Source organism: Aotus nancymaae, unplaced genomic scaffold, assembly GCF_030222135.1.
Source record: "Aotus nancymaae isolate 86718 unplaced genomic scaffold, 86718_ANA_hifiasm-v0.15.2.pri h1tg000025l, whole genome shotgun sequence".
NCBI lineage: Eukaryota > Metazoa > Chordata > Mammalia > Primates > Aotidae > Aotus > Aotus nancymaae.
Genome location: NW_026988438.1, coordinates 31102107 through 31123540, shown reverse-complemented (window position 1 = coordinate 31123540; position 21434 = coordinate 31102107). Strand labels below are relative to the sequence as shown.

The following is a 21434-nucleotide window of genomic DNA, read 5'->3' as shown; positions in this document are numbered from 1 at the left end:
CGGTCTGTCTCCCGCCGCCTCTGCCCCGGCTACTCGAAGTGCGGCGGGAGAGGCGGGAGCCCAGGAAAGGGTGCGGGAGCCGGCGGGGCGCTCGGGGCCGCCGGGACGCCCTGGTCCCAGCCGCGCACTGGGGAGCGCGGACGGCAGAGGGGCTCGGGCCCGTTCTGGCCGCCCCTCGGCCTCCCTCTGCTCCCACCTACCCCCTGACACCCGGAGAAAAGCGTGCAAAGGCGCGGAGCGGGACGGAAACCACAAATAAATAGCGGCGGCGGCAGCGCGTCATCTGGTGGAGCAGGAAGTGCAGGCAGAGTCCGGAGGCTGGTGCTTTCTGCGCGTCCCCAGGACTTTGCCATGGGCTGGGGGCCGCGGAGGCTGCGAGCGGCCGGGCAAGGGCAGCGGCGGCGGCGCCCGCACCGGGGCTGAGCGAGCAGCGACGCGAGGGGCGCGCGGAGATGGCAGCGTCCAGCAACTCCAGCCTGTCCGGCTCCTCGGTGTCCTCCGGTGAGTTTCAGCCCGTCGGGCGCGGCTGCCGCGCCGGGTCTCACCCACATCGCCCTCTCCCCGCACCCTGGAATGGACAGAGCCTACCTGTGGCCGTCCCGCCCGCTCTCTCGGAGTCGGGGCAGGCGTCCGGGTGACTCTTGTTTAGTTCGCCAGCACCTCGGTGCCCAGAGCACCCCCGCGCCTGACATCTGACAGCTCAGAGGTGGGAGAGAGAGCGGCAGAGCCCTCAGTGTGCGGACGCGGGTGTTCTGGGGCTTGGGGCGCAGCGGGCGAAAAGCGAAAGGAGCGGGCAGGCTCGCACTTTCTGGCGCAGCGGGAGCTGGGACTGGCGGGGCGGGGAAGGTTGGGGCGAAGCTGAGCGCCCCGACCTGTTTGCCTTGCCGCGCCCGCGACCCTGGGCACCCAAATCCAGAGCAGAGGGGAGCAAACCCTCGCTCCTTGCAGACTTGATTTTCTTTGTTTGTTTCAGAAATTAGCTCCGTGGAGACACTCGTTTGGGCATGGGTTTGAGACAGCAGCAGTGAAGGGAGGTGTCTTTCTGATCCTGATTGAAGTGGGTTAGGGGAAGGGAGGTCGAGCCCAGCCTCTGACTCTTGGCATATTTACAAGTGGGATATGTGTGTGTGTGTGTGTGAGAGAGAGAGACTGACTCCTTAGACATTATCTGATACTACTGTCTGTAATTTCACTAGCAAGGCATACATTTTTTTTTCCTTTTAAGTATGGTTGAGCAAAAAGGGAAGGCTTCTTTCAGCTTTTCTCTGGTTGCTCATTGGATCTAATTGAAGAGGAAAAAAAAATGCTATTGAATCCGAGGGAGTAGGAGTCAATAGAAGCAGACCCACTGGTTTCAGAGTATGACAGGTTTCTAATCAGAATGATGCATTAGGTAGAATTCCTCTACCTCTCTGGTCATTGAAAACTTTAATGACAAACCCAAAGGGATGGCTGCTAAGACATTTAGTGTAGTATACGGTGTTTAAGGGTCAAGAAGGTCATGAAGTCCTAATGGAAGTGCTCTATATATTAACATTACATTAAGTCCCATTGGACTGTTTTTATTATTATTAAAAAATTAATGGAAGAAACACCTTTTCGGAGGCATTGGATAGCAAGCTGGGCATAAAGGCAACCACAGCTTTAGATGTGTAACTCATTAAATCATAAATGCAAAGTGAATTTGACTAAGATGCATGCAATTGTGACGTGGCACAAGGTGATCTCTTGAAAGCCATCTGTTACCTTTCTTGGCAGGTTCAGTTCCAGGGAAATAACACTTCCTTTCTTGATCACTGCCAACTAATCAAAAACACGGTGTTGTTAGGTGTGTGATATAGTTCAAGCTTCTGGTAGTAGCAGCCAGTGGGGCAGAAGTCATAGCTTATTAAGAGCAGCAACAAGTTGACCGCCTGTGGTTTTAATTCTGAGAACTCAGCAAATGCTACAGCTTATTTTTAGTACCCTCAAACCACGCTGCTGTTTTTCAATGCATTTTGGTTGACTAACACTGAATTTAAAATACAGTGGTGTTGGCTTTCTATTAGCATATGGTTGTCCCTCTCAGAAAACTGCCCACTACAAAATGAACTGGTAGGGCAAAGGGAAAGAGGAAAGGAGAAAGGACAAGGAGCTGGTGGTGTCACATGATTTACTGGTGGCATGAATTACAGCTGCTGTGGCATCTGAATTTTCAGATCTTGATATAGCTTAAGAAACCTGATTGAAAATCCTAACTCAGCCTTCGGAAGAATACTTTGGTCTGAAGCAACCCAGTATGAGATTTAGATGACGGTAATTGCTTGGCGGATAGGATACAGATGCCCACGATGGTTCTTTTTCCTGCTTTGTTTACCCCGGTGTTTAATCCTAAGGGAAACTGGGAACTTACGTGAAAACTGAAATTCAAAAAGTGAGCACAGACGTATTGTTTGGCATGAATCAACCTAGCCGGTGAGTTTATACTGCCTAATTCCCCAATTAATCAGGCACTTTGTCTTGAAAAATACAGCTTTGTAGTTCTCTTTTTAAGCACACTTACCATTGTGTGGATCATGAATAATTCAGACGACACAAGCAATTCACACCTGTGAGAGGTGCTGGGCAGAAATAATAGAGCCTATTTGTGGTGGCAGCTGGGCTCTCTCAGGCGAAGGCCTGAATCTGAGAAATTAAGGCACTCCATCAATCTACTAATCACTACTTACAAGGGCCTACTGTGTGCCAGGCAGTAAGTTATAAACCTCAGCTTTAGGAAGGTTAAGGAAGGAAGATAATTGTAGGGTTCCATCTAGCTCTGAAGTTCTGGGAGTATTGTCTTTTAATTCTGGCTTCACCACCGACCAGCTGTGTATCTTGGAGTGAGTTGCTTAACTTCTCCAAGCCTCAATTTGCTCATTTGTAAATGAGGTTGATACTAATAATAAGACCTATTTCATAGAGTGTCTTGGATATTAAATGAGATAATATGTGTAGAGTATTTAGCACAGGGCCTAGCATTTAATAAATGCTTAATGGGAATAAATTTTACTGCTTCAAGGAATGAAAAAGAAGGCATTCATGGGCTCAGAATTTAGGTGCAGATATGAATCCAACAAATACACAATCCACTTCTTTCATCACGTTAAATTTGATCTTGAATTTTGGGCTCCGTTAAATAAGCATGTGAGTGTCTTCCAGGTTTCAGGTATATTCCTGAATGTTTGGCATGGAAAGAAGAGTCAAGATCCTTTTCCTTTATCATTCAGCAGCAGAGACAAACACACAAACAGCAACCTCTACTCTAGTTTGATAGAATGAATTCTGTGGAGGAGAGTGCAGAGGAGAGTGATTGCCTTACTCAAATTAGAGGGGTCAGTGGAAATGTCCTATGAGTTAGGCCTTGAAGGATGAGTAGAATTTTTTCCGGAAAGCAGATGGAGGGAAAGACATTTCAGGAAAGAGAAGAGCTTAGGAAAAGGCCTGGAGATGGGTAAGTTCATGGCCTTATTTTGACTTTCTTTCTTGGAGCCCTTGATCCTTTTCCTTTCTGGAAAGTTAGGCTTACAGGCCCATAAGCAATATTGTGCACAGAGCTGCCAGCTCACTCATTGCTGTTGCTGATGTAGGAAGTTTTCTTTCTGCTCAGGTAGCAGTGGGTTTGATGAACAGCTCTGGAAGCCTTAGAACATGTGGGCAATTGAGCAGTGAAAAAGGAACAGTTGATTCTGTAGCATCCAGCATAGAGAGAGGTGAAGTCAACATGGGTTATACTTCTCGTAAAGGAACCGCTGTGGGAGATTTGGGCATGGTTGTGTTTGCAGAGTAAAGATCTAATAATTTGCTCAGCATTAAGGTCAAAGTTATCGGATTTTCCTGAGAATTTGCTCTCACTAGCTGCTGTTGAACTACATCACCCAAGTGTGTCGTTTATTCTATGGTACCAACTGAGACATAACAAAAGAAATAATCAGGTTACAATTAATTTAAAAATACATTTTCTGAGAACGCTTCACAAATTTTCGTCTGGAATATTCAATTATGTGTAAAAGAAATTGCTTTACCTTTGTTTTAATAACTACTAGTAATTAAATTTCACAATCACCTAGATTAGCAGGAAGCTTTGATTACCTTTATTTTAAATCGCAAAAAAAAAAAAAAGCTCTTATCCTTAAGCATTTAGTTCAGTCTGTGGTACTTGGTTATATTGTGAAATAACGGCCAATTTGCAAAACAGTTTTCCTAATAATCATGGGTTATCTTTGCTCTTATAATTGAAATAAGAACTTTTTGCATATTAGCAATATGATTGCCAAATGGATAATTTCACAGTCCAGAAAAAAATCAACCCAAGCAAATCAATAAAGAAGCTTCAAATGTTCCCAGTAACTGAAAAAGGTAAAACATTAAATATTAAAGGAACCCCCGGGATAAGAAGTTAAGATATGGAAACATAAACATACTGTCTTATAAAAATAAAGTTGACACAGACTTAATTAAAATGCAAACAGAAAAAGATAAAAAGTCAGTATTAGGTGCAGTCATCAAAACCTTAATTGGGAAAAGAATATTCCTGAATGGATTGAGGTATTTATTTCTTTGGATTCTGTATAGCAGTAATGTTTGCCAGGTAAATCACGCTGTTTTCTGAGTCACACTGGTGATGATGTAGAAACAATAAGCAGGAATTTTCATTACTCATTACTATGCAGTCGTAACCAGTAACATAGCTGTCTTCCATATTTCTAGATGCAGACAGCAAAACTGAACTATAGTAATTCTGGCAAGACTTATTTATGTCTAACTAGAACTTCTGTGGATCCAATACTACAAAATAGCATATCTTATTGAAGCATTCTCACTGAGAAGTTTTCTTTTGGACCTGTGGATTTTTCAGAAATTTTCTTCTGGAGTATTAAATGATGTGTAAAAAATTGCTTTGCCTTTGTTTTAATAATAACTGCTCCATAATTAAATTTCACATCACCTAGATTGGTGGAAAGATTTGATTGCCTTTTTTATTTTAAATCACATATGCACAAATTCCGATTTAAAATATCACAAATAAAAAACTTGCAGAGATAAAATAAACTCTGTGAGAGAAATTATTCACTCAGATGAGCACTAGTCTTTGTTTTTCTCCTGAGCATTCCACACCTTATTTTAACTTGTTAGATTTTATTGTCCATTGTAGCAACTCAGATGAACCGAGCGATACAGAATCTGAGAGGTAAGGAGATTTTTTTCTTAGCATGCTACATATTTGCAGTGTTTGACAGGGGGGACCCAGTGATTTGCATACTTCTGCTGAAATGCTGGTTCTCCCTACTAACCCATGAAGTGTCCTGCGTGACCCTGTCATTTGGCCGACTTTTGGGGGATGTGAACACCAGGTATTTTCTGTGCCTAGTCTATGCAGGTTTAACTGGACAGTGTGTTCTGAGAGCTGCCACCTGGGGCCTGGCCTGAGTGTCAGCCTCGCTGAGGGCCATCTGCTGCTCGGCAGGGTCTCCCATTTTTGCACAATGGTGGAAATAACTGGACATTCGGTCTGGAACACCTATACACGAGCAGTGTCATGTTGGAAGGTTTTGGAAGAGTTTTCTGCCAGAAGATCAAGATTCCTGTCAAGGCAGATACAGAGAAAAAGACATGAACCTAGTGATAGACAGACATATGATTAATAGCATCCCCTATCGCCCACCAATCATTTATCTTTTATGAATGTATGTATTCTCATTTCATGGCTTCTGAAATATGTCATTTAATTTTCAAAACAAAATGGCTTTTCCCCCTCCCTCCCTTTTTTCTTTTTTCCTTCCCCCTTTCCTCTCCCACTTCTTCCCTCCCTCCCCTCCCTCCTCTCCCCTCCCTCTACCCACCTTTTTCTCCTTCTTCCCTTCCTTCCTTCCTCCCTTCTTCCCTCCTTCCCTCCTTCCCCCATCTCCTCCCTCCTTCCCTTTCTCCCTCCCTCCCTCCTTCTCTCTCTCTCTTCTCTCTCTCTTTCCTCCTTTTGTCTCCTTCTCTTCTCTCATGTTTTGGTCAGATTTCTATTTAGAGATGTTTTCATGAATCCCACATTTGGTTTTCTTTAGTGTTCATAGTTTGCAAATCCTCTAGGCACCCTCCGGTTTCTCCTTCCCTTTGACCCATGGGAAAGGAAGCTGGTATTCTGTCGCTCATATGGATTCAGGTTAGGGGTCAAGATGGGTACCTGTGTCTCTGGCACAGCCTGGTTGGTGTGACAGAACACACTGATGTGTCGCCAAGCTACTAACACATGCAGAGGTTTATTTAAAGTCTCCATGGCTAGAGGAAACGGCAGTTAGGTAGGGCCAGGTAGCATGCTCTGCAGAGGGACCTAGGTGGCTGTCCTCTGGGATCTGAAGCTGAAGAACTGGGATGAGTGTGTCATCAAGTGGCCACAAACCTTTCAGCTGTGCATTCTGGGAGGGCCAGCTACTAGCTGCTTGTGCAAATAACCTGCTTTTCTCCTCATTTATAATTAATCATGCACCTTTGTGGGGCCAGTCTTTGAATGTAGTCTATATAGTATGGTCTAACTGTAACATTGCCTTGCTTCAACAGTTTGACCTGTCAAAGTCACTCAACCTCAGCCTATTTGTAATGCAGTGTAAGGTATTATTTCAAATTAACCAATATTTAAGTCTCCTAAGAAATAAGAGCTGGACCGACTAGACTGAGAGTGAGGAGGGACTTTGGAAGTTGTTTAACAGATTCCAACATTGTATAAGAAAATCAGAGCCCAAGGAACTCAGAAACTGTCTAATGCCGCTCATTTAGCTGACAGCAGAGCTAGAGCTGGAACTGTCATCTAGGACCCAAGCTCCTGTGACATTGATGTTCCCCACACCCACTTCCTGCTCATCCTAAAGAGTAGCATCATCCTTAGAGAATTTCTTGTAGATTACTTTTTTTTTCCTGTCTGGCCTCGTAGAGGCTGTTCTATTTAATTATTTAATACTTTAAAGAAAGAAGTCATAAAGTGCTTTATATTTTAAATGGGCCTCAGATCACCAGGCTGTTGTGCCTATAAAGACACAAAGATTTAAGTGGCCTAGGTCTGCCCTAACTGCTTATAACTGTGTTGTCCAGTGTGGCAACCACTAGCCACACGTGGCTATTTAAATTTAAATGTAAAAATACTCAGTTCCTCAGTTATCCTGGGCACGTTTCCAGTGCTCAGCGGCACACATGGCCAGTGGCTACTGTATTGGACTACACAGATACAAAACATTTTTATTATTTTTTACAGGAAATTCTCTTGGACAGCATTGGTACGCTAGATCAGTATTTCTAAGACAGAGACATAACTAATGTAAAATCAACAAGCTAAAAAGAGAAAATCGGATCCGGTGCGCTCTCGTTGCTGTGTTTGCTCCTTGTGCTGTTCAGGTTATCTTTCACTAATTTTGCAAATTGACTTTTTAAAAAAGTAATTTCTTGATAACCTTGAGGAAAACTGTGGAATGACAGCTGGAGGATGATGCTGGGGAAGGTAATTAAAAATGTTGGTAAACTCCTCTAGTCCTGAGGTTTGATTCAAGCTTTATTTAAAAAGTGGTTTGCTGTTTCCCTAATGGCAACTCAATTTCTTTTTCAAATAAACCACTGTGAGTTCTAATTTCACCCTCAAAGAGGAAAAAAGTGTCCAAAAAAAAATTGGATCTTATCATTGTATCTCTTTTAAAAACATCATAAAGAGAACTGACTGTGTGGACTGAGGTTGCTAGTGGTATATACAAGCCATGTTATTTAAAAGAGATTTTCTGCCAACCTGGCCATCAGCAGCTAGCTAGACAGATTTTTACTTCTACAAAAGGCCCACATCAGGGGAAAGCAAATGCATTGGTTTTTAGAAAATAAAGTTATCTTTTGGAATTTTGAGTACACTTAATTGGGGAGAAATGCATGCAAATAAGATGCAGGAACTTGACAGTTTCTAAGAAAAGGAAGCAGTTCTCCTTGAACTTCTGTTACCATCCTAAAGTGCAAGAAAATGGGAAGGTGGAAGGTATCTTTAAAGAGTCAAGTAACTGTCAAGAAAGAAGTGAATGTTGAGGCCATTGGACTCAGAAACTATAGTAAGCAAATGACTGACATGTGTGGCTTACTATTTATTGACATAACTCAGATCATAGATTTAGGGCACTATGAATCACAGAAGCACTTGGGTGATAACCTTATGCAATTCTTTTCACATCAGGGGTCCAGTTCCTGGATTTTACTGGGTCCTATCATTGCCCTTTGCACCCTCAGTAGGGGCTGGGTATTGTTTTTTTCAAGGAAGTGAAACCTAGCACTTCCTTACTATTTTATGGAATGCCACATGTGCTTTCTTATATGATGTTGCTTCCAAGGAATAAGCACAGGAGACTGTTGGGATGGCAAAGAAATGGGAAGCAGGGAGCGTGGCTGTCGCAGTAGACATCCTGTAGTATCAGTCAGAGGGCATGGCTGCCTTAGACCTCTAAGGACCTGATTCTCAAGACCTAGACCTGTACTGTCCATGTGACAGCCACACGTGGTTTTCTGAGCCCTTGAAACATGGCTAGTCTGAATTGAGATGTGCTACAAGTGTAAAATACACACTAGCATTCAAACACTTAGTACAAAGCCAAAAAATATAAAATATCTGATTCATAATTTTTAAAATATTGAATATGTGTTTAGGTGATAATATTTTTTATCTAGGTCGGGCATGGTGGCTCACACCTATAATCCCAACACTTTGGGAGGCCAAGGCAGGTGGATCGCCTGAGGTCAGGAGTTCAAGATCAACCTGACTATCGTGGTGAAACTCCGTCTATACTAAAAATACAAAAATTAGCCAGGTGTGGTGGTGCATGCCTGTAATCCCAGCTATTCGGGAGGCTGAGGCACAAAAATTGCTTGAATCCAGGAGGCAGAGTTTGCAGTGAGCCGAGATCCTGCCATTGCACTCCAGCCTGGGCAATAAGACCAAAACTCTGTCTCAAAAAAAAAAAAAAGACTCTATTAAGCTAAATATAATATATTTTAAAAATTATTTTTATTGTTTTTTAAAAATGTGTTTAAGGTAGCTACTAGAATATTTGAAATTACATACATGGCTTATGTTATATTTGTATTGGGCAGCTCTGGTCTGGATGACTCCAGTGAGAATGTTCTAGCCTTGATTGCAGAATCTGCCATAGAAAACCTGTTGCTACACTGCTCAGTGGCTGTAGCCTCGTCTGCTTACCCTCCATTCACCAAGGCAGAAACTTACCAACGCAGCTCAGCCCTGATTCTCGGGTCCCTGTTTGGTTTTAGTCCCAGACATTGGGAGATGTCCTTAATTTTTGTGAATCTTTACAGTGATTTTCCATTGAAGTTCTATAAAGAGGAACAGGTTGGGACATTTGACAGATTCTTGTTTAGACAGATTTTTTTGTTTTGCTTTGTTTTGTTTGGGCTTCAGTGTATTCTAGACTTCATATATTTTCGTTAGATTTATGTACACCCCTCTTTCCAAAGAAAGCCTGCAATGCCACGAAGCTGGAAAGAGAAGCTGAGGAAACAAAGCACACATTTTTCTCTGTGTGTGTAGAAAACTCTTGTCTGATAGCCTTTGTACCACGATGCCCTGCCACAGATAAGTATGTGTGTTTACATACACATGCACACACATGTGTATGTCTGTGTGTGTTTGTGTTTATATATGTATACACAAAAAATGGAAGTGGATTAGGTTCCAAACACAAGTTATTTCTCACCACATTTGTATCACATATAAGTTAATATCAAGGGAAATGGAAAGTCAGGCCAGCATTACTTTTAGTAATGAAGTAATTCACTCGAGATTATGCTAATGATATGTAGATATTAATATACATAATTTGGCTGCCTAATATTGATTTAACTTGCTCATTCCAATTCTCTTTATTACAAAAAAATTAGCCATTTTGTTTTACACTGCTTGTCCTCAGAGACAGTGAGATCCAGTAAATCATATTAATTACCAAATTACCAAATCCTTGTTTGGTAAATAATACATTTTGCTGATTTTCATATGCACAGAGAGCACTATTCTCTTTCAGTATATACCCCTGGAGTTGTTAATTTCTGGTTGGGGGCCTGGTTAGCTCTAGCCAACTATCCTCCCTGGATCTCCCTCATGATCAGTGTCTAGGGTTGAAGGTACACCCAATGACCAGGGCTCAGAAGTTTTTGTTCTGTGTGATGTCAATACACCCTAGGGTTGAACTTTGGTCTCAGGAGAGCCCAGGTCCTATGCTTGCTTGAAGCCACCAAACAAATCCACATGGCTTTTTTCAAAATATGAATTCTTCAGAGGAAAAATCAATTGACAGAAGCTTTGTAAAGGCTCCTGAAATAATTAATATGAGATTAAGATTAGGAATAGAATTACAGCAAATCTTAGGCAATTACATATGTAAGACATGATTTTGAGTTAGACGATGTCATTTGGCTTAAGAACGTAGTAATTGCCACAGTACTTATTTGGTTCTGTATTCTAAGGTAATAGCATGAAGGGTATTTTGTAAAAATGCACAACAGCCTTTCAGGGAGGAGATGCCCTGCAGACATCTGACTTTTCATAAATAGCTGAGTGTAAAGCTGTCATTCAGGAGTTAATGTAAACGCATCTGAATTCATCTGTAGTTCTGGCTTGTGCTTCTTCTTATACTAATGAGTTTCAGTGGTTTTCTACCTATAGAGCAGATGCTGTTTCTTCCTATTGCTTTAAATTTAACTCTCTGAAACTTATTTTTAGCATCTGTGTTTGGGTTTCATGAATTAATGTGGGTTCACTTGAACCACAGACTCCAAGGGTGGCATTGAGTTACAAGCATTGGGAAGTTGAGGATCTGGTCCAAACACCAGCACCACCTAGTCTCAGAGTTTCTATTTTTTAATCCGTAAAATGGGCTAATAACACTTGATGTTAGAATCAAATGTGTGAATGTCTGTGAAGAAAACTTGAAAATCTGTGAACCAAACATAAAAATCCCTGATCTCATGAAGCTCATGTTCTAATAAGATACACCACAGGTTCCTTTCCTGAGTGATAAGTGATCACTCAGAGCTCATGATTTTCTAAGATAACTGGAAAAGTTTCTCCTAAATACCTTACCTTGCTCTTCTTCATAAGCCTTTCAAATCCTTGCCGTGTAATCGTGCCAATGTAGGATTTCTCTACTCTGTGTAAGGCTCCAATGTGTGTCCTGCAGTCCCAACATTTTAAATTAGCTCAGTCAATCCAAGGAACACCACTGTTACACATTCCCATCTAGAGGAATGGTTCTATTTTAGGTAAAAAAATTTATACACATTTTAGGTAAGATACGATATATGCAAAAGAATATCAGTAATAGGCATCAAGTTATGAAGCATAGCCACATAATTATTAGGAAAGCCACCACCCAGTTTAGGAACATTGCCTAGCCTTGTGTCTTCCTCTGTATTCTTCTCTCTTTCCTTCCCCATCTTATTTCATTCCCTCCTTCCAAAGGTAACCACTGCTCTTACTTTTCAGCTTCTTCCCTTTCTTTTCTTTTTAAAATGATTTTATTATGGATCACTAAAATACCCGCTTCACAGGGGCAGCTATTTTTGTTTGGTTTACTGCTGGATTTTTGGTGCCTGCAGTGTCTGGCATGTCCAGGCACTCAGCAACGGTCATAGGAGTGCAAATGTAGCCCCTTCTTTATCTTTTGTATGTAAATCAGTTCTGCAAGGACCCTGTCACCAGTTTACATTAGCCACATGCCTTCAATAGCTTTTAGAATTTTTTTTCTCCCCCAGATGGAGAGTCTCACTCTGTCCCCCAGGCTGGAGTGCAGTGGCATGATCTCGGCTCGCTGCAACGTCTGCCTCCTGGGTTCAAGGGATTCCCCTGCCTCAGCCTCCCAAGTAGCTGTGATTATAGGTGTGTGCCACCACACCCAGTCAATTTTTGTGTTTTAGTGGAGACGGGGTTTCACCATTTTGGCCAGGCTGGTCTCGAACTCCTGACCTCATGATCCACCTGCCTTGGCCTCCCAAAGTGCTGGGATTACAGGTGTGAGCCACTGCGCCCAGCCTAGAAATTTTATTTTTTTAACTTATTTTATTAATTTTATTTTTAACTTACTTGCTACAGGAGACTCTGAGCAGAAGCACATGAATTTGTCTGAATGAGGACTTTTTACCTTGATTTGTGGTTCACAAGCACATTGCAGGAGTGAGTAGTGAATACTGAAGAAACAAATGGTAAAGTGAGTTCAACATGGAGAGCTACAGGGAAAGGGTTTTTTTTTATTTTGTTTTTTTGTTTTTTTTTTGAGGCAAAGTCTTGCTCTGTCACCAGGCACCAGGCTGGAGTGCAATGGTGTGATCTCGGCTCACTGCAACCTCCGCCTCCCAGGTTCAAGCAATTCTCCTGCCTCAGCCTCCCGAGTAGCTGCGACTACAGGCGCGCGCCACCACACCCAGCTAATTTTTGTATTTTTTAGTAGAGAAGGGGTTTCACCACGTTGGCCAGGATGGTTTCGATCTCTTGACCTTGTGATCTGCCCGCCTCGGCCTCCCAAAGTGCTGGGATTACAGGCATGAGCCACTGCGCCCGGCCAGGGAGTTTTAAAAAGCGATCCTGTATACATGCTACAGCAGGGATGAGCCTGGAAAACAGTGTGTTAAGTGAAGAAGTGAGAGACTGCATACTGTATGATTCCACGCATGTGAAACACTCAAGGTAGGCAAATTCTAGAGACAGAAAGTAGATGAGTTGTCCCCTGCAGCTGAGAGATTTGGAGTAAAATAGGGAGTGACTGCTAATAGATATGAGTTTTCTTTTTGCCGTAATGAAATTGTTCTAAATTTGATTGTGGTAATAGTTAATAGTTACACTATCTGTGAATGAACTAAGTCATTGAATTGTTTGCTTTTAAACAGGTAAATTGTAGGGTGTGTGATTTACATCTCAATAAAGCCATTATTTTAAGAAGGCAAAGAAATTGATATATGAAAGAGAAGGTGAAATAGTCATAACGTGAGCAGACAGAAGAAAACCCATAGGTCAAGTCCTTCCTGGACAGGAGGCTTGTAATCAGATGGGAGACATTTCAATCCACATCCACTGAAAACTTGGTCAACACATGGGGGTGCCCCTTCTCTTTCCATTTTCATTTCCACATTCATCTTTTCCTGCAGCCAGCCCCTGACCTTCTCAGATAGTTCCACAGAGAATTCCTCACTGGGGCTGGTTAGCTCAGCCTCCACTAGAGAAATGCCTCCCTTCGCTCGTATCCCTGAAAGGCCACGGCACCCTCCTTCTCACTGAAGAATGAGGGAGAGCAGCAGGTCTTCTCTGCTACTGCTGGGCAAAGCAATTAGTGCATTTCTCATGACTAGTTAATTAGATTTTTATCCAGCTTTTTAAACCCTGGGCACAACTCTATGACCTCGAAGTATAGTGTGAATCATCCAGGAACCAAGTTTCCCTACTGTGTGCCTGATGCTCCCGACTATTATTCGTGCATTGATGCGTCTGTGGCTGCCTCCATATGCCCCCACTAGATGGATGCTCGTACAGACGTTTCCAAGGATATCATCTGCTGGCTCTTTTGTTGTTTCTAATCAAAGAGCCGACACCCTTTGATCACAACAGATCACCGTATTGTACTAGAAAGACTTTGCTGGAAAGACTACAGTATTACATGCTTGTAGCTGTCACAGAGGTTCTGATACTATTTACTTTTACCTCAAACAAGTAAAGAAAAAAATGTGTTTCATCAGATCACGTCAAAAATATGAGTGATTATAAATAGGAAATTTTCCAGAACCATATATTTTTCGCTATAATGGACCTAGCTCATGAGCATTTTTTAATACTTGCTGGTTTTAAGTGCCAGGTTGTTGCAAAAGTCCTCTTCTTCCTCCAGGGAAGTACAGAGACTCCTCTAGGTAGATATACTTTGTTAGTTGGAGGAAGATTGGCCCTAGCCTGGAGCTAATGGAAGTAAAGATAGACGTCTTTGGGGAACTGAGTCCCTGGGTAGCTATTTTCTTGGGCAGGCTTCAGTATCCAATGGCCTGCGTGAATTTATGGGATGGCTGGCTCCCCTTCAAGTTGGTCATGTCCTTTGCTCCTTTTTTCCATAGGGAACTGACACAGCCACCCCCACCAAATACAAATAAATGCCCATTCATGGGAGTGTGAAGACAAAGCAAGTACTGGAACTTCTTCCTTAAGGTCTCATTCAGAGTGTTTTCCTGGCAACCCCTAGAGGAAGTAGGCACGGGCCACAGTGGCTCTGTTGTTCTGGGTCCTCCCTCAGGTGAAATCTGCCTGCCCTGGGCCCCCTAGGACAGCAGCACACGTGGGGGTGGTATTGTGCCTTGCGCTGGCCTCTGCAGCCCCCCTGACATCTCATATTTTAGACTTTGTTCCTCTTGCTTTCTAATGTCACAGGCTAAAGCCATCTCTAACAAAAGACTCACTGTTCCTGGGACCTGCTGTTCACGCAAACGTTTCTCATGCTAACACCAACACGTATCACACATTCACACCTCCTCACATCCTGACCAGACCATTCCAGGATGCAATTATTGTAACGGTTAGGACATTTCAGCCGCTAATACAGAAAACTCTACGAAGAAGTGCTGAGGTACCGTGGTTGTAGACTCTGTCTGCTTCTCTCAGCTCTGCCCTCTTAGTTGGGGGGCCTTTCCCTCAGCCTCATTGTCTTTACAGTGTCAAGATGACAACAGCAGTCCCCTGGCACAGTATCTAGAAACAGAGTCGGGGAAATCTCTTCCTCCTGGCCCTGTGGAAGAGAAGAAAGACTTTCTCAGACACACCTGCCCCGCCCACCCCCCCCCCCACCAGCAAAGTTCCCTTTGCCTCATTGGCTGCAGTTTTGTCACATGCTTACATGTGAACCAATCACTGGCAAGGGAATACGATTCCCCTGATGCACTTAGTCCAGTTGTGACCCCCTTCCTGGAGCGCAGGTGGACCAGCCTCTCCTGAAGGAGTGAAGAGGCCTGAACAGAACAGGGTTCTGTTAAGGGGGAAGAGGGAACCAAGAGCATCTGCCATAATTATGTCATGAATGTCCTCAGCCCTTAGAACCTCTAAGGCCACCAACAAAACACTGAGAATTCCAAAATACATGGCCTCTCATGGTCAAAAAGCTTATTATAGTCTTAGTTGAGAAACAAGCAATTAGTATAACTATTCATTTTGTAAAAATATCACTTCCTGAAAGATGTTCTGCTACCCCACGACATTAACATGACTGACAACTCATGTGTTGTTTTCACTTGTTATTGCCTTATGGTTTGAAGCACTTTGTTTTATGGTATGAAAATATATAAATCCATTAATTCAAAACTGGTTAGGGTCTTTAGCTCTAATGAGAAGTAGGACAGCGAGGGTTGAAGGTTTAGATTCTTGACAGGCTTTAACAACCCTGGGCCTGACGTAAGTTGGAACTATATTATTAGAAAGGTGGAGAATCATAGTAGATGAGTCAACCCACCGCCAGTTGCTATGGGAGGGAATTTTTAAGGCTTTGATTTAGGAGAAATAGTGATCATTAGCAGCTCTGTTTTTAAAACAAGAGATTCCTGCAAATTGTCAAGTCCAGTGGAATAAATGTATTGATGCCTAATTGGAGAAATAATTTCAGGTTTTTCCCAAGGAAAAGGGAACAGGCAGAGGCTTTTGGAGTAGATTCCCGTTTTGCATTGTTATGATGGGCCAGGGTGTGTAAGAACAGAAGGTGAGGAGTCATGTGACCTAAGTCTACGCTCGTTCTGTCTCAGCATTTACTTTTTCTGTGTCCAGGGGCAAATTACATTATCATTCTGTGACTTTGATGCTCATCCGTGGAATTATTAGTTTGGCCCAGATCATCTCTGAGAGTCTTAAAAATTTTACGATTTTTCTGATTCTGCCTATTTCCTCTTCCAATTTATGGTGCCTTGGTGGTCCCCCAAGGAAACAACCCTCCTGTGTGTAAATCAGTTACACGCTCATACACACATATTTCAGATAGCCATTACCAGTCGCATCGTTTGTTCCAGGCACCGAGTCTGTAAGACATGAGGACTGCTGGGTGTCTGCTGTTGGGTACTATACTTGCTTCTCAGTCTTTACTCTTAGTAAGCCCAGAGGTAGTCCAGGTACGCTCCAGGGCAGTATCATACCAGCCTTTTGAAATGTGACCTACACTATGAAACCCAGCACACACACACAACCCACACACACCATGCACACATTCATAATTCATTCAATATGTACTTATTTACCATGTTCTAGATTTTAGAGATACTGCAATGAATGAAACAGACAAAATTCTGGACTTTGTGGAATGTCTAAATACAGATAGCAAACCAAAGGAACTATATATAATTTGTATATATATATGTATATATGTGTGTATATATATACTCTTTTATATATGATTATATCTATTTATATGGTATATTAGAGGGTGATAAGTTCTACAGGGAAAAATAAAGCAGGAAGAAAGACAGGAAATGCTGAGGGTAAGGGAGTCTGTATTCTAAGTTGAGTGGTCAGAGAAGGCTTTACTGAGAAAGTGACACGGACTCCCAAAGTGCTGGGATTACAGGTATGAGCCACCGTACCTGGCCAATCTGACTTAGATTTTAACAGACCCACTTTGGCTATTATGTTGAGAGTAGACTAAACAGAAATGCTCATGGCGTGTGCGTGCGCACACACACACACACAAGTTCCACAAAGAGAGTTCATCCAGTGTGTGTGATATGCTCTGATCCTGTCTTTTCTATTGTATGTCTATTCATTTATCTAAAACTTGTCAGGGCTCACAAGTTGACTTCAGGATCTACTATAGAGTGGTGACTGGCACTTCAGAAAACAGATTAGAAATTGGTCTAGAACTCCAAAGATGTAGTAGATTCAGTTAGCCTGCTCCAGGCATGGTTGTGGTATACAGAATACTCTATAGGCCTCATAGTATTATTTAATAATAATGTTCAAGGAGCTCTTGTTGATTTTTTTAACTTGCTACACTGAGTAGCACTATTTTATTGAATGATCATTTAAAAGTTTCCTCTTTCCCTACATATCCAGCAGGCTTTTATTACAAATGTAGGTTTTAATAACTTTTTATAAAGAACATTTCAAATATATTTAAAGTAAAGAGAAAAGTATAATGAACCTCTTACCATCCAGCTTCAACAGTGATTGCATCATGGGCTGGTTTTACTTTCACTCCACTGCATACCCAGGATTATTTTGAAGCAAATCCCAGGCTTGGCATCATTTCATCTGTAAATATTTCACACAGTAGCTCTAAAAGAGAGGGACCCTTTTTTACTTTTTTTTTAAAAAAAGGAATACTGCATTACCATAATCTTTGTGCATACATTCACACAAGCAATAATTGCCCTTTTAAGTTTGATCAGCAGTATCTTTATTCATTAGTCTCAGAAGGGAAACACAAGTGACCTTAATGGAATGAAGCTGTGGTCATGCTTTCTCCCCCCTGATTCCAAGGATGGTGTTTTTGGATGCTTAAAGCCCCCTGGTAAAGAAATACTTTCTTATCTCGAAAAATGAGACGATTTGATCCTATTTCACTTTTACGACTTCTATTTATGCTCAAATATGGCCTCTTTTTCTGTGACTCTTGGGTAATCATCAGCAAACACCTGGAGTCAGGCCCTAGGTCTTAGTCATGTACCACCCCAGTGACTTAGATGGTTCCTGGCATCCAGTAGCAGCCGTCACATTTTTGTTAATGTTTTACTTATTTTGCTATGCAGACGCTGGAGTACCCTCGCCCTAGTCCTGCTGGCCCGTCATTCCCTTTTATTTGTATGTTGCAACCTCATTAAAATCTGGCTTTTCTAGGAAGCCTTACCTCTACCAAGATGGAAAGCCTTTGTGGATGAGTATTAACTCTTTGATAGGCACCTTCACGTTAGTCTCAACTCTTACAGAATTGGTTCCGTGCCATGAATTTATGATCCTTAGTCAATGTCGTAATGCTCATCGTCCTGTGGTATCTTCCCTAATCTCCACCAACAGTTTATTGGCCAGAAACTACCTGATACAGGCTACATTACTGAAAACTTTTGTCATTTTTGAAGTTGATTAATAGTCATGATTTCAGGTGGAGGTAGGGACATATTTTTACACTTGAATGTATGTTATATAGGAACCCACCATTGTATGTCCCTTACTTAATTACCCAAATATTTTATCTATGAAACTTGGCAGGGAGATGGCATAACCTGAACCTTATTTTTCTCGTTTCTTTCTCCTTCCTCTTTCTCATCTCTCTTTCATAAAGCGTGAGTGCAGAGTGGGTGCCAGCCACCATGCTTGGCTTTGAGGATGTAAAGAGTTATATAAGTAGCAGTCTGCTTGTAACTCTTTACTCAGTCTCTTCTCGGTGGACTGTCACTCCAGGAAGGGAAGGGTCCTTGGGTCACCGCTACTAGCAGAGAAGACTGCCGCACCAGAGCTTCTTAGGAACTTTTTTTTTTTGGATGAATGACTGAATAAATGGAGACATGAACTTCACTGGAAAGGAGCTCACAGTACAAAGTTTGAGAGTGAATCTGGACTTCGTGAAACTCTGCAGAACTTTTGAAGTCATTAACAATTAAATATTTTAGTTCATACTCTTCCCTCAAGTCGTTACTCAGTCTGAGATTTTTTATTTTTGTGCCTTCTCATAGATGCCAGCAGAAGTTCTGCCTGGGGATTCTTACGCACAGGTACAGCTCCTGGATAGAAAAGAAGGCTGAGGCTGTCCTCTGCATTCACGCCCATTTTTTTCCTGGAGTATGTGGTTCTAGCTACTTGAGGCACTCCCAACTTCTCATTCTTTCTACTTCTGTAAATATCACAGTCTTGGGAAGCCTCCCGGAGGTCCCCATTAGGCATCTTAGCCTGGAGCCAGGCCTGTAGTTGTAACCTCTGAATACCAGCAAAGCATTTTTTAAATCAGCACACTCATCTAAGTCTGTTTCCTAAGGTGTTTTCTTCTATCTGAGTTGCAATTTTATGTTCTGTGCAAGGAGACATTTACTTCTGGTTCAACAGGAATTAAAAGTACTTGTTGCTGTGTCATTCCAGGGCAAGGATTTGCTTCTGTTGGAAAGTTAGGTCTCTAGTGTGTGAGTATGTGTGAGTGTGTGTGTATGTCTTTGTGGGATGTCACACATAAGTGTATGTCTAATAAGGCAGATTCAGTTTCTCAGGGAAAGAAAATGTTTAAAAGACCATAACCTATGGGACAAAGTTTTAGCTACTGTCTTCTCTTTTGGTTTTAAATTACGCACTCCTCTTCCTTAAGTGACTGATTCTGAATATGAACGCGCTCTTTTAAAGAGTGGAAATGATATCACTTAACGTTTAAATAGTTATATATAATTAATCTTATTATGTAAGCCAATTTCTTAAAATCCCCAGGTGAAGTTTGTAACTAAGCCTAAGTAATTCTCCAGGTGTATTGACTGACAAGCCGTGTGGTAGAAATGTCAGAGAAGCAGCTATTGTTGAGAGAGGCTGGAGCTTCTTTTTTTTTTAGTGTACGTTTTCGTTGCTGAAACAGTCCTTGTAGATTTTCCTCAAAATTAAAAAAGCCAGAGGAAGAGGAAATTACAATTAATAGCCTAAAAATTCCAATTAATCTCTCAAATAGTGATTAATTTCCAGAGACACGGAGACTCTGCAGTATATCTGAGAGGAAGGAAAAGACAATTAGGGTTGGGGAAATTGGTAGAGGACACTCGGGTGGGTGGAAATCCCAGCAGGATTGAAAACTGCGCTAGGATTGAGATAATTGACAAGGTTGGGAGCTTGCCAAAAACTGTATCAAGTGCTGTCTCTTCCTAATAGGCAAATGTGCCCATTTTGAAACCCACTGGCCATATTTCCTAAAACTGTCTATTATCACTTTGTGGAAATCTTCAAATAAGATCCATTATCAAATTACGTTTCTTTCTTTGTCGCTTTTTAGCTTAGTATTCTGCTAAGGTTTTGGCCTCTGCCCTTCTTCCTGCTTCCTGTCACCCGGGGGCTGAGCTCTTCTCTCTCCCCAGTCACCCTCTCGGTGAGCTAGCTCAGATCTATGTTGGTTTAAGATAGCGGATGCTTTAAATTTCTGAAACCTCTGATCTAGCTTGGAAATCACAAGGACCAAAATGATATTATCACCAAAAAAAAATACTATCATCATTTTTTTCTTCTATAAAGGTAAAATAATACTGTGGCAATTTTGTAGTGCAGAGTGTTGAGGCTCAAATGAATCAGAATGAAGGGGAAATTTATACTTACGAAACGAGAATGCTATGTTTGCATGGTTGGGTGGACTTCGTCTTAGGCAGTTGGGAACTTATTTGTATGTACCTGAAGTTTTAACTACACAGTAATGAAGATGGTGTTAAGCTTTTACAGGAGCACGGCTTTTAATCTACTCTTTCTCCCCAGCATACTAACAGTGCTTATTAGGAGAAAAAACCTCCAGAGAGTCAGAATAAATATTATAGTCCTTTGAACATCTAAATACATGCAGCATTTTACAGAAATAATGTAAGTGAACTAACTGTTCACTGTCAGCTGGAATACTTAACTTTCAGAGGGATTTGACCAGCTATACTGACCTAGAAAACTAAATAAGCAGTTTGGAAAATCTGGTTTGTGCATATAATTATTTTTATATTATCTCAGGCTGTGCCTTGCACTGAGTAAACCACAGTAGTTATCTGACCTATCGCTCTACCACTGTCATTGCTTCAACACAGTAATTATGTAAGACTCAGCATGTTTTTAACTAACTAAATGCATGCAGAACATTCCTTAACTTCAGCAGCCTATCTGGAGACTACTCAAGGGCTGTTTATCAGTCTTTCGGTTTGAATGGAAAAAAAACCTTAAAATCATGACCTGCGTTAACATTTAAACTTCGAGGGCCATTGTGGATATATTTAATACCAGCACTTAGCACTTTTGTTAGCCAAAAGTGTCTTGAAAATTATGACGTATCAAATATTTCTAGTTAAAATAGAAAATTAATCTTCACGAAGAAAGAACCCTAACAGTGCTTTTTATTTGAATACAAATATTTAGTTGGGATATAGGTTATAGGATGTCTTTAAGGCCCTAAAGTCCTTTGGGTTTACTCTTTTTAATTCTAGTTCTTAATCTACTAGCTTGGAGCAAATAAAAGTGATTTCCTTTAACATGTGCACGAGCTCCTAAGGATATCTGAATAAAAGATATGTATCTGATAATTTGCCATCTCAGCATCATCCCTTGGGCAGCCGGTTGGAAGGCAATTTAATCTGAATGTGAACTAATGCTTCCGCACAAGGAGGCGTATGTCTCTTCCTGGATTTGAAGGAACTGGCAGGAAAGTAGTTTCACCAGGATTCCCTGGATGGCTTATCATCCTGATGAG

The 21434-nt window shown here is 41.8% G+C and overlaps 1 protein-coding gene and 1 long non-coding RNA gene across 3 annotated transcripts in view; one reads left to right on the top strand and one right to left on the bottom strand.

The window, feature by feature from the left end:
- The first annotated feature begins 427 nt into the window (after positions 1 to 427).
- CHN2 (chimerin 2) overlaps positions 428 to 21434 on the top strand; it is a 318704-nt gene continuing 297697 nt past the window's right edge. Inside the window, exon 1 of one of the 2 annotated variants that reach the window (XM_012447769.2) lies at positions 428 to 501. In XM_012447769.2, coding sequence (XP_012303192.1) covers positions 453 to 501 — 49 coding nt within the window. In that variant the 5' untranslated portion in view covers positions 428 to 452. Of the gene's footprint in view, positions 502 to 3453; positions 3473 to 21434 lie in introns of those variants that run through there. The other variant, XM_012447770.2, reaches the window with a different exon arrangement.
- On the bottom strand, positions 4536 to 14781 carry LOC135276504 (uncharacterized). Its single transcript, XR_010344028.1, has 3 exons — positions 14638 to 14781; positions 6194 to 6249; positions 4536 to 5603 (listed from the first exon to the last, which is right to left on the bottom strand). It is a non-coding gene; the product is annotated as an uncharacterized LOC135276504 (long non-coding RNA).